This window comes from Magallana gigas, chromosome 3 (genome assembly GCF_963853765.1).
Source record: "Magallana gigas chromosome 3, xbMagGiga1.1, whole genome shotgun sequence".
Taxonomy (NCBI): domain Eukaryota; kingdom Metazoa; phylum Mollusca; class Bivalvia; order Ostreida; family Ostreidae; genus Magallana; species Magallana gigas.
Window position 1 is genome coordinate 7,789,626 of NC_088855.1, and position 13,355 is coordinate 7,802,980.

General features: G+C 33.7%; 1 protein-coding gene across 1 annotated transcript; it reads left to right on the plus strand.

Moving 5' to 3' along the window:
* Nucleotides 1-560: 560 nt before the first annotated feature.
* LOC105328467 (uncharacterized) lies at nucleotides 561-11,177 on the plus strand. The gene is made up of 8 exons (XM_011429346.4): nucleotides 561-720; nucleotides 1,341-1,493; nucleotides 1,771-1,839; nucleotides 1,953-2,114; nucleotides 3,757-3,861; nucleotides 8,094-8,285; nucleotides 8,378-8,489; nucleotides 10,316-11,177. Exons 1-8 carry the CDS (start codon nucleotides 657-659, stop codon nucleotides 10,593-10,595), a joined length of 1,137 nt encoding a protein of 378 aa, XP_011427648.2. The 5' UTR covers nucleotides 561-656; the 3' UTR covers nucleotides 10,596-11,177.
* The last annotated feature ends 2,178 nt before the right edge of the window (nucleotides 11,178-13,355 follow it).

Consider the following 13,355-nt stretch of genomic DNA (forward strand, 5'->3'; position numbering starts at 1 on the left):
TTTGTTGTCTCCCCTGACTGTGAAGTGACCACTTCATAGAAGGACGTTTGCCTTAGATATGTCTATAGATATCTGTATACAGATATTTGTACGTCTAGATTATAATCTGATGTAAACATAATACACAAACGCTGGAGTTTCCTTGCGGTGGGCCGAAGCGGGAGGGGGGGGGGTGGCTGCTACATGTAGATATTGAGGGCTACCTCGGGTCATGTTTTTGCGAGAATGACTGAAATATAATCATATGTCTAATACGTGTTCCATGTTATAAAGTATACACCACACAAAGTGAAAAGTGTATCAAGCGTCCATCAAATGCAAGATTATGCAGTATATAAGACAAATACAAGATTATGCAGTATATAAGACAAATACAAGATTATGCAGTATATAAGACAAATACAAGATTATGCAGTATATAAGAGGATTAAAACTTTAATTAGGCTGAGCGAATACTAGGAATGATAATCTAGGAGAATCACTAATTGTATTGGTCATGATGCAGATTAATAAAATGTAAACAAAAATAAAATCTATGAAAGAGGCGGGGATGGGATGAAACAAAACGCACCACGTGACTTCTTTTCCTGCGCATATAGCGATATGAATCACAGTGTATCATTATCATTATCAGTCGTGAAACTTAATTTCGGAGGATGTATTTACTCAGCTTTTTTGCTATTTTTGTTAGCTTAACGCTTTGTGTTATTTTCATATTTGGTAAGTAAGTTACGTATTGATTAGAATAAAAACCTTTATTTATGTTGAAAGTAATGCTCTCAATTGTAAAATATTCTATAATAACAGGAATTAATTTTGTTTGTTTGTTTGGTTGGTTTGTTTTGTTAATTTAATTGTTTGTTATTGTTCTCTTTATTTTATTTCGACATCATCGATAACACGAAAATTTCCAATTTTAATATCAGTTATGCTCCTACTTTAAACTATTTATTGAATTAACAAAGGTTTATCTATCTAAATTCAATATTTTGATTTATTTAAAAAATCTTGAAAAAAAATATACACGGCATGTCTTTTCTTGTGAGAGTAGTTTTCTTGAGTCAATTAAAAGAATTGTGCTCCAAAACTTGGGGACAGGCGCCTGACGTTAAAAAATATTTCTTTTAATTATAAAATTATCACTTATGTTTATAGTTATAGTACTTATATGATTTTATCATTGTACAAGGAATAATTTTATCATTAAAAGAAATATTTTAAGGTCAGGCGCCTGTAATCCAACTGAACAGAGAATAGCATCCGCACATTTTCAAAGAAAAAAAAATAAAATTTATTGTGGAAAAATCGGCACAAATCTTATATAATTGAATTCAAAACAGGCTCGGCCCAAGGAGAAGCCTTTGACTATGAAACAGCGGTGCAGACGTGTTACTTGGATGGAGAGCTGGTCAATAGAGACCCCGGCATCTTGAAGCTTGGGCAGAGTTACTGGGTCAGCGGAAAACGTGTAGAACTTGGATGTCCCCGCAAAGGTACGATATATCCAACACGACAGTAAACGGGGGAGGGGGGGGGGGCAGGGGAATCTGGGTCTCGCCTGGAAAGTGAAGTCACCAAAATAGGGCTGCAAGTTTATATCTCTAGTGCAATAATAATATTTAGCTGTACACGTACATATTTTCCAATGAAAAATTAGTAAAAAAAAACACCTAGATATTGCAAATAGACGTGCATAGATAGTTCTCCGCGTTATTTACTAGTTAGTACATTGTATGCTGTGTAAATTCAAGGAATGCAATTATTTTTTAGGGCTTTGTTCACGTTTGGAGATTGGAAAAACTCTTAGATCGCTCACACAGAGCTTGGATTTCATCTGTGGTAAGTCAATCTCCAATCAAATGAATTCAGAAATTTTTTCGGTTTTAATTGTTCCAATTAGGGTACCAAAATTAACGGTACTAAATGTCACACATTCCATACTTTAATTTTAGTTAAACGTTCGCAGTCTAGTAGTTTGACTAGAATGGCGGTGCAGTGTGCAGACGGCTATGACGTCGCTTCCATTACGTCATATCAGGACATCAATGAACTGTACAACAAGTCCCTGTTTCCAACCAACCGAACCATGATCATCAGTAACTTCAACAGACCAGGTTAATGCCCTTAATATATCAAAAAAGCATGGTATAAATAAACTTTATCAAGCCAATATTTTCTTATGACGTAAGAGTTACACCAGTAACCAATGTTATTGTTAAATTTTGTTTAGCCGAAATCAACGTAATTGGTATACTGTAGAAGCAGAAATATTCGTTGGGGATTTAAATTCGTTAGTTTCGTTAGGAGTATTAATCAACAAAATTATTAAATCCATGATTATTTTTTTTACCCAAAATATTTATATATACAGTGTTGATACGTGATACATTTTTTAGATTACGATACGACGGAATTAAATCCCAACGAAATTTTATTTGGTTTAAAAACAGCGAAGTTTTAACTCAATGAATATATGTGCTTCTACAGTATTTTGATAAGACGAAACAAAAGTTGTTGTTATATTTTGTTTGGATAAAACCAATGCAATTGTGGTCTTTTGTTTTGGGGTGTTCTGTTTGATTTTTAGATCACCTGAGTCACTCAGGTGACCTATTGCAATTTGTCTTCGTCCGTCGTGCGTTAATATTATATTCACGTTAACAAATTTTTCAGTTTAACTTCTTCTTAAAATCTAAAAACCTAATTGTTACAATTTTTGGTGTGAAGCATCGTAAGAAGAATTGTGAAATTTATGGCTCTACCACCCCAAAGGCACCGTAAGTGGGGGTATATAGGAAAAAAAGACAAATTTTCAAAAAATCTTTTTTCTCTATTTCCACACATTTGGGGAAAAACCTAAATGCATGGTTATGATGTCCATGGAATCCTCTACCTAAATTGTGAAATTCATGACTCCTGGCTTAGGGATACAGGCCGAAGGGCGGGGTCAATATAGCAATATAGTGAAAATGTATTAGATCTTAAAAATCTTCCATTTACTCCCATGCATGTTTGTGAAAACTTATTGTATGGGTATGATGTCCACGAACTAAGTCCTCTAAATTATGAAACTCATGGCCTCTGGGTCAGGGGTTCAGGCCCTATGGCAGGGCCAATATCGCTATATAGTAAAATCATATTAAATCTTAAACAATCTTAAATTCTTCTAATTCCATATACTTAGGGTAATTGCTGTGTGTCGTACATTAACAATTTGAACTTCATCTTTAAAACTATACGGTAAATTTTCACTTGGCAATATTGAATTAAATACATGTTCTATATTAGACAATCTACTTTAACATCCTGTATATTTAATTGTAGAAATAAGCTGTATGCATTTTGTGTGCATTATAAATAAAACTGTGAATATGCGAAAAGATTGACCATTAAAGGCCTGCAGGTGTTCTATTACCCAAATAAAATTTGGCCCATGGAGCTAAGGTATAGATAATCCGAGATTCCTCCGTATCCGACTCTTGAACCCCCAACCCGCTTTTTATATTTGAATATTTTCAAACATCAAACAATAATAGCAGGGTAACAGTCAGATGAATCCCATATTAGTGTTTAGACTTCAAAATGAAACTTAAAATGCAAACTTGAGACTTTCTGACATTTCAATTTGATGGATATGGGACTCAGGTGACCGTCAAGGCCTGAAGGCCTCTTTTTTTTTAATAGGCAAGGGTACGGCAAGACATATTAAAATTCTACTTGTTTTATATAGAAACATAACGTTATCTACATTTTCAGGGTTCCTAACAAGATGCAAGACTGTGGTTCGTACTGATACTGGCGTTAATTTTAGCTACCGTGATTGTGGGAGCTTGCTGCCCTCCATTTGTAACAACACATCAGGTACGTTTTGTTTTAAAAAGTCATTTTTTCTATTTCATTAGCTTAAGAATTTGAACAGCAAATGTAATTTAATTTAATTAAGTTTAACATTTTTTCTCACGAAAAATTAAAAAGGGTTTTAAAAAACCATAATAACCCGATAAAAGTTGTTAGCAGGTGTATTAATGATACAAAAGTCGTTTTTACGTATTATGTGACGAAATTTTGTTTATAACGGATTATGAAGTCGTAATTTACGATTTAGGAAGGTTTTATTGTAACAATGCATGCATATGTGTAAATCCTTGTCGGTCCAAATTGTACTATTTCTTAGTGATAAGTCATGTATAGGATTAATTTAAAGTCTTCTTCGAACAAATAAACGTATGTGTAAATATCAGTTCGGAAGATTCTGACTTATTATTTTAATTGATTTTTTTTTACCTTTTCTTTAAAGGATTTGATATCATTATCATTACGAAAGCCTACTGAGCTCATTTTCATAAAAAATATTATTATCGCGAATAAACGGGAAACTTTTGCGAATAAACGCGTTACTTTTGCGAATAAACGCGAAAGTTCATCTTGATAAAAAAAAATCAAGACAGCCTGGATAATATTTTGGAAAAAAAAAATTGAATGTAACATAATATAAGGAAATTGGAAGTAAAAAAAATACTTGATGAATTTTGATGCAACATATTATACAATATATATTAAAATGCTTTTTACGACGACTTTGTATATAGAACGATTCATTTTAGAATTTATTACATACATCATTCAAAGGTTTAACTTTGGCAAAATTGTGAAAAATGTTTAATGATGTATCAAACCCTATTTTTAAAAAATACCAAGAAAATAATCAATACGGAAGTAAGAAATGTATGCTTCGGGGAAGTGTAAGTCATTTCCCATGCACAGAAAGCTATTTAGACAATTTTAATTTGAACAAAGTTTGCGCTGTAACGAATTTGTCTATAGAAATTACATATTGAACATTTTTGAAATATCTTCGGTGGAGAGCAAACAGAAGTCAGAAGGAAGCAATTTTCGTCGAAATGCTCTTTATTCATTATCGAGCACAGGTTGAAGGATACCAAATTTTCTGATGCGTGTATAATGCCTAAAATTATGCGGATTTTTTTTTGGCGAAAGTTTGGCGTCATTTTTGCGTAAAATATGCGTTTATTCGCGAATGTTAAGCGTATATTCGCAAAAAGTTCCGTGGAATATTGCAAAATTTTCTTAAACCGACGAAAATGATCTCAGTGGAGTTTCATATGTAACAGAAATGATCGAAGCATTTTCCATTTCTGTTTTAATTATTTCATTTTTTGCACTGCAGTCTTGATGCATGACAAAAATGCAAATATTTATTCAGGTATCAGCTAGGGCTTATTATAAAGACAAATCAAGTGTGTTCTACGATAAACAGATAAATATGATGTTAATAATATCAATTTCATATTTTCTATTTAAATTCTTATTTAATTTAAGATTGATATCTGGAGTATAATGAATTATTGTTTTTGTTTATGTTTTGTAACGAAACGTGCTTTTAAAAGGAGTGCTCTTGACGAGACGGACACGGTGGCGCGAAACAGCTTTGCAATGTATAGAGTGTAATGAAAAATAGTTCATTGTTTGTTTTATACCTTTTAATAAATAGATACCCTGAGTATATTGTACATGTATACGAATACCTCACAAGTTTTCGCGTGAAAATTAATTAGTTTTACTTTTCGTACACTAAAATATTCATACACGATAGCGTCATCAAGTTTTGTTTACATTCGAAGAAGATCTAAGAAAACTGCTTATAGGAGAAGAAAAGAAAATCAGGTTTTTGTCAAATCCTATCAATGTCAAAGTAAATGCTGAAATCACTTTTACTGCACGAATTCGTATTTTCACTAAAAAGTCATCAATTCGTTAGATTAGAGCTGTATATGTGCAAGCCGATGTTCGATGTTCACGTGTTTTCGTTTTGTTGTTTAGGTAGAATAAGACCAATGTAAAATCTTCTGATTATATACGTTCATGTCTATGATATAAGAATCTATTATTTGAATATTTTAGAATGAATCTGAAAAAAAGACTTTTGTCGTGATTTGTGAGTTCCATATTTAGTGTGTTTTGTTAGTCTGCGAATCTGAAAGTTATAATAATTGAAGTCTTGAGTGCAATGAATCTCGAAAGTAATTAAATATCTTTTTACAGTGTATGTACATGATATGACGTTGCTGTTTTAGTGGTATTTATTAATTTGTGCAAAAGTATTTACTATGACTGTACATGGTAGTGATCTGTGAAATCATTGTGCTGCAGGGTGTAAGAGGCAAGGTTTTATGAGTTGGCATGTTTTGATTCCGTGAAATAAAAAAGGGTTGATTTGAAACCCCTTATATACCAGAAATCTTACTCAGTTTTGCTCTTTACAACAAATGCAAGTATGGTTGAACTAAAAAATGTGATGTTGATTTTAATAAATAAAGAACTTATCAAGAGTTGAAAAACATGGAGATGAAAAAATTAACATTGATTATTGAGATTAAATCGTAGAGTTGAGCATCCAATGGTAAATGGAACAAACAAAGAGATGAACATTCTGGAGACGAACTTTCAAAAAAGAGAGGAATTTTATGCAAATCAAGGACATGGGACTAGAACAGTTATTTTTCTGACATACATCAATAAAAGGAAAGAGCGTATTTATATGTGTATGTTCAGTGTATCAACTTATTATGAGGGAATTTTGTTTTTAAAATTGAAACCAATATGCCAAAGAGATGTATATCACCTTCTTGTTCTAATGAAAGGAAGAAACAACAAAAAGGTGCTTGTGGTAGCAGTGATGTTGAAAAAAGTGTGGTTGGTAATTTTCACCAAGGTTCTAATATATTTCCAGAATGGATTCGAGGAAGGCAGTGTGTTTCCAATGCACTCATCAGTATTTTGTAAAAGTATCTCAATTGAAAGGAAGTTCTGGATTTGACTTCAGGAGATATAGATTTCAGTTTGAAAAATGGAGATGAGCTGTATCAGCACGTTTGTCAGTATGCTACACATGTTTATTTAAATCCATGTGATCTGCCAAATTATTTTTGTGTTAAAAACACATTGCTACGATGCTTTCTCAGGCAATATAAGTGAATCATTTGTGTAAAATGATCCTTTTCTGGCCCTAGAGTCGGCTATATCTATATGTTTATTGAATCGTCTCAAACTGGTATCTTTATTTGTAAAGAAACGTTCTTAGCAAGATGGAAAATTTCAAACTTATGGGTCAATGACAAAGCAAAATTCTTTGAAATTCTTTTCATTCTATTGTAACAGTCTATTATTAAAGCAGGGCCCTTTGAGGTGGTGACCATCTCAATGTTGTCTAGTTATTAATGTACATTGTACAACTACAAACATACTACTGAAATTAAAGGACTATGTGCGGTATGGTCAAATATCTGCCCCCGATTTCAATCAATTTTTAAATAGTGTCGTAGAAAAATAAAATCGTCACAAATCATTGTATAGAGGATGCCTATAACTTAAATCTTGATTTTGGTCATCATTGCTCATTCGCTGTTTATCTATGACGTCACCTAAATGACCTAATTCCCGCATATTTGCATATAAATGAAAATATTCTCATTTTTGCACTATATTTTTCATTCGGAATTATAGAGCGTAGGTCTGCTCAAGTGCGATTTTAACATATGTTTTTCTTCAGATAGTTATACACATTATACTAAGAAATGGTACTTGAGCAAGCCTGCGCTCGATGTTACCCAGCCGAAAAACCATCGGAAAACACCCATATTTTGCTACAAAACATCAATTTATCAAAATAATGCAATCTTCGTGACGTCATTTCTACATTATGACGTCACTGTAGTGATAACCTTTTACACCTTTATTTCCAATATGAGTTTAACTATCTTTCACCTTATTTTTAAAGTTCTTTCGAAAACTTTGATTTTGGGGGCAAAAAATGCATAAAACCGCACATAGTCCTTTATGCAAGTTCAACTCCTATGAGTACTTTCAGTACTTTGATTAATATTTCTTAGTACACGAATCCCCCCCCCCCCCCCCCACACACACACACTCAAAGAGACAGACAAAAACGGTTTAATTGACAATATTACAGTTGAATGGTATGCAAGGCCCGTATGCAAGTATGCGGCGGACGTTTGATGTCTAGTTCATAGCTTTTGCTTTAAATTTCGTATTTCATCTGTGACTTCTTACAGATCTAAGCGACCTGCTGACAACCCTGACCATCACAGAATACAAGGTCCAGACAACAACAGACGACAGAGCGCCAGTGTTCCGCGACCTGTCCATCTCCGATCCGCCCACCTCTGATCACGTGACACAGCCTGAATCCACAAGTCGCTCTCTGCCTGAAATAGAGGAACTGCCATGGAAACCGGACAAAAATGGTAAAATAACCGGCCAAGATATTCACAAACACCAACAAACTCCATTTTTCTTTCTTTATTTTTCACGAGAATGGTGTTTCATGTTTTTGCAGAGATCTCCGTGTTTGGTCTTGGGCTGAGTGCCGCCCATATTCTGTCCATTGGGGCTGCACTGGTGCTCTCATTCCTAGTCTTACTGGTCATAATATGCGTGCTGGTTAAAAGGTATGAACAATATGAAAGAAACACACGTTAACGCAAACTATAACCTTTAAAAGCTTTTTAGTTCTATGGTCTGTTATCTTGTAAATTACGCAAAACATGTAAATGGCAGGAAGAATACTTCCTTGACATCTGTAAAAAAATTATACTCTCTTGCCTTCTTCAATTTTTTGCATGTATATTCTTATTATACATTGTTTTAATATTTGGTACCTACCTATCAGGCTTGGGGCGAATTACATTGTAAAGTAATGCATTACATTACCATTACTTCATGAATTTGGGCATTAAGTTACCATTACCATTACTTGATTTTCTTGAAGTAATGCATTACATTACCATTACATGAGTAAAGTAATGCATTACCATTACCATTACTTTTTTTTTTAAAGTAAAGCTTATAAAGAGTATAAACATGTTTTAAATATACAACACTCTTTAACATATCTACAGCTTCATGCTCAGTATCAGGTTCAAATTCAATGAATAACCAAGAGTCATTCTTTATTTGCTCAATATATAATCATATTGTGGCAATATGAACAACATATTACATAAGTAAAATGATATTTATAGACATTTGACATGATACAATATCAGATATGAAATAGAGACACAGGATAACATGCGTAACAAAAAAACAATTTATGAAATAATGTTGCGGTTTTTAAAAGCTAAATATAGATATATCTCCAGATTACACAAATCTGTATAATTTTGGACACTAAATTTTATTAATTTATAAACAGATGATTTTTCCCAGTTATATTTCTTAATATATTTTAATCGTATTTCTTTTTACGGAGGACACTTTAAGACAAAAGATTGCTGTTGCACTTTATGATCGAAGTTTCAATGGGTTCATCTTTTAAATGCAGCCATCTTCCGGGCTGTACTAAATAAAATTAATGTTTTGTAGGAGCAGTCAAAGCTTGGACTGGAAAATACTGTTTGACGATCTTTATCTTAGGATATATTAAGTGCAATAATAGATTAAATACATAAATCTTGTATTTTCTATCAGTCCAAACTAATGTACAGTGTAATTAATATACAAGAGAGACAGACAGACAGACAGACAGAGAGAGAGAAAGGGAGAGAAAATAAGTAAGATTATTTTCAAATGGGTTATAATATTGGAAGTGATATTGATTTTCATCATGGATGGCAGTGCATTCATTTTGCTTTTAAATGTGCATGTCTGTCTCCTATTCTATTGTGACATAGCGAAGGGAAGGGGATTGGGGTGTTTAGCACTAGTACTTCTTATAACAATAGATTGTTTTGATACTTGGGTTATCCTGGAGGCATAGTGTGTTGTTGACACATTTCTTATTGAAGTGCAAACTAATTGGAGTAAATTGTTTAAATGATTAAAAACTCTTAATAATAACAATCTTTTAAAAAAAGTTATGAAATTGTGCTGTTATCTTCAGTAATATAAACAATTCAAAAATGAATTTTAAAAAACCTTTTTTAATAAAACATGTACAATTAGAACATGTTTTTTCTTAATTAGAATTATATCTTTCTTTTAATCAAGTTCAATTTCAACTATTCATTTATTCATCACATTTTTTAAAGTGAACATGCATAAATATGCATAGTAATGCAAAGTAATGCCATGTAATGCCAGCATTACACTAGATTTTGGAAAGTAATGCATTACATTAGCATTACTTGTAATGCTAATTTTGAGGCATTACACATTACTAGCATTACTTTGAAAACATGTAATGCATTGCAATGCATTACCATTACATTTAGCATTACCCCAAGCCTGCTACCTATGCATAAGATATGATTACCTGTTCCGTTCATTTTCGCAGAAATCGACGTCACAGAAAAGCGAGAGACAACCCTCCAAGTGTCAAAGAAAACGAGAATGATTATGCATCCTGGTTTTCTAGCAAAGAACAACTGACTGAGGGGTCAAAAGGCAGCGGTAACGAGGAATCTCACTATATGACGATACCTGCCGATATGGAGTACCAACCACTGAATGTAATTCCCGCCCCCGAGAGTCACGTGTACTCCTCAGTGGCGCCATCTGCCGGGAGGACGCGCGTGTTCGGCAGAGTAGCCCCTTTAGTGTCTTCTCACCGATGACAAAAAGGACAGGGTAGATTTAAAAAAAAAACGAGAAGAAAGATTATATACATGTAGGCGGCTAAATGCAAACACCCTCTTGCAACTGTTTAATCGGTGACGCCTTGATCACCACTAAGGACAGAAGGTTACGTGATGTGTCGATCTCTGTATTCAAATGAATATCATCAGAAATTTAACAGTTCTGTTTTGAATTGTACATCGTCATTATGATTGTGTTACTTTGTGTGGTGCACGTGCAATGATTCATGGATGCTTCCGATCACGTTATGCGAGTAGGCACTTGGAAGGTATTTTCACTTCATCACGTGTGTGTGTTTAGGGGTTCTGTAAAAGCACGTCAGATGTGTGTTTATACATTGTGTGTTTTACAGGAAATTTTATATTGAGTTCTTACACGAGTAACTGGTATACATCTCTTTTAATATTTTTTCTCTTTAAAGAATTCGATCGTTATCACAGAGCAATGCCAAATTTAAACAGGATCAATTTTAAACCTGCCAACAAACGCATTGTTATCAGTGTTCAGTTCATTAATTGACAGCGGCTATATATATAATAAAAGATGTTTTGATTGCGAAATGATGTCTTATTTAGTAATTTTGAAGTTTACTGTCAAAGGGCAGAGACATAAATAACAGTTATTTATGTCTCTGCAAAGGGCTTTTTCTACATAGTTTAATGATCGATCAAAATTTTACCTACAATTGCAATGAGGATCATACTCCCGAGGACTGTTGCCAAACTCGGCGCCAGTCCTCATTTATCCTCCAACCATTCGGTAAAACTCGGCTGATTCATTAGACGAGGTACGAATCGGCCGAGGCGCATGTGCCGAGTGAACCTCTCCAATGGAAGAATTGACCGTTATTTCCATGCAACTTACTGGTCGTCAGACACGATTTTTTAGAGAAATCTTACAAAACCCTGCACCCTTCCAATAAGTTACCTGTAACAGCCAAAAAAAGTTTAGACAGCTATGTAAGTTCCGGGACATTTGCAGTTACAGGTAAATGGGATAGAACACAAATACAATGAAGTGACAAAAAGACACGGAAACTGTTTCTCAAATTCGTAGAAATTTGTCAGAACTGCGAATTCATAAAATACTAGTAACTGGAAGCATGAATTTTAAAATGCATTTATCAATTAATTTCGTCCTATTTGTATGAAATTATTCAGAATAGGAAATTCCTTTTAATCACGTCACATGGTACTTGCATATCTTGTGTTTAACATTTAATCCTAATCTGGCCGTTTCCTTTCACATAGTTTGTACAAAACAAAATGACGGGGATTTGAACTGTAATCTGTAATGCACATTTTTACATTCCTGTGTTTGTGACAAGGTCCATTTCTTACATTTACATAAACACACATAAAACTTATCCAATTCAATTAATTTTTTTTCAAAATGCGGATTTTTTTTTCGATGTGCGTTGCCACCTGCATGAACCACCTTCCACGATTATAAGATGAATTCTTTCAAAAAAACGTCGATTTATTTGATGGAATTTCTTTTCTTTTTTTAAAAAACATTTCTAGACCGTAGAAATCGTGAAGATGAGCACAACTTGACAAGGACCGAAGGTTTGTGGTGGACCTATCTCAATCCCGACAGTTCCGTCACAACATACATGTACACAGTCACTTCGCTACTGGCAAACAGATTGATAAACATTTTAACAAGACCTTGGACCTTCGGTAGGATGTTGCTATCTATTTGTTACATTAAAAGTTTAAAATCGAATTCGAAGATTTCTAAACTTATCTATAACAATCTGGTTATCGATTTAAAATTTACAAGCTGCTATGAGAACTTAAGTTGAATTTTTTTCTCTTAAATTAACTACGCAATTTAGTTTGTAACTAAAAAGGAAATAACAAAGCAAACAAACGGATATGCTTTCATGTGACAAAAATGTTAATCCTCCTAACACCTGGTCACTGAGTGAGTCTTTGATATCTTCTTTACTTAATCTCCAGGCAAATTAAATTATTTACAATAGAAGTGTGAAATTATCGTAACAGCTATGTATGTGTGAATGTTTACTTTTCTGGCATGCCATTACTATCCCTTTGTCATAAAAAAGCAATGCCTGTCAAAAAAATAATTGTAAGAGAGAATGGTTTAAGATCTATACTCTGTCCCGAGTTTTTGCTTCCACCACTTTTTGCTTGATATTTCAATAATAGTAAATACCTTTGTGCTCAAACTACGTTCATCCACTAATATGAAAAATGTCCAGATTATCTGTTTTGAAACGCCCCCTCTACCGCTTCAGGTTTCAATACACATCCCAAAATTGAAAGTCTACGGAGATTTTGCATTGCAACAGCCATTAATAAGCCCGGATGATAACGTTTAAAAAATTTCGCGATGTATTCCGAGTGTATTCCGAATGGAGAAAAGATGTAAACATTCCCCATTATAAATCTCCATAAGGAATCTGTTTTCGTTCCTGTGAACTTTTCTGAGTGGAAAGGGATAATTGTTCAATAAAGATATCGTGGATATATTCCCTTTTAACGATTTCAACTGTATTTCTATCACAGGTATGTGTAATTTTATTAAAAATCATCAAAAAGCGATGGAAGCAATAACTTGGGACAGACTATAGAAGAGAACGGTTGGGCTAACTGTGCTGGAGTGTTAGCATAGAGTGTTATGTTGGGTTAACTGTGCTGGAACCCCGCACGTTAGAGGAGTGTGTGTGATATCGGGCTAGCTGTGCTGGATTTCCGCACGTTAGTGTCGAT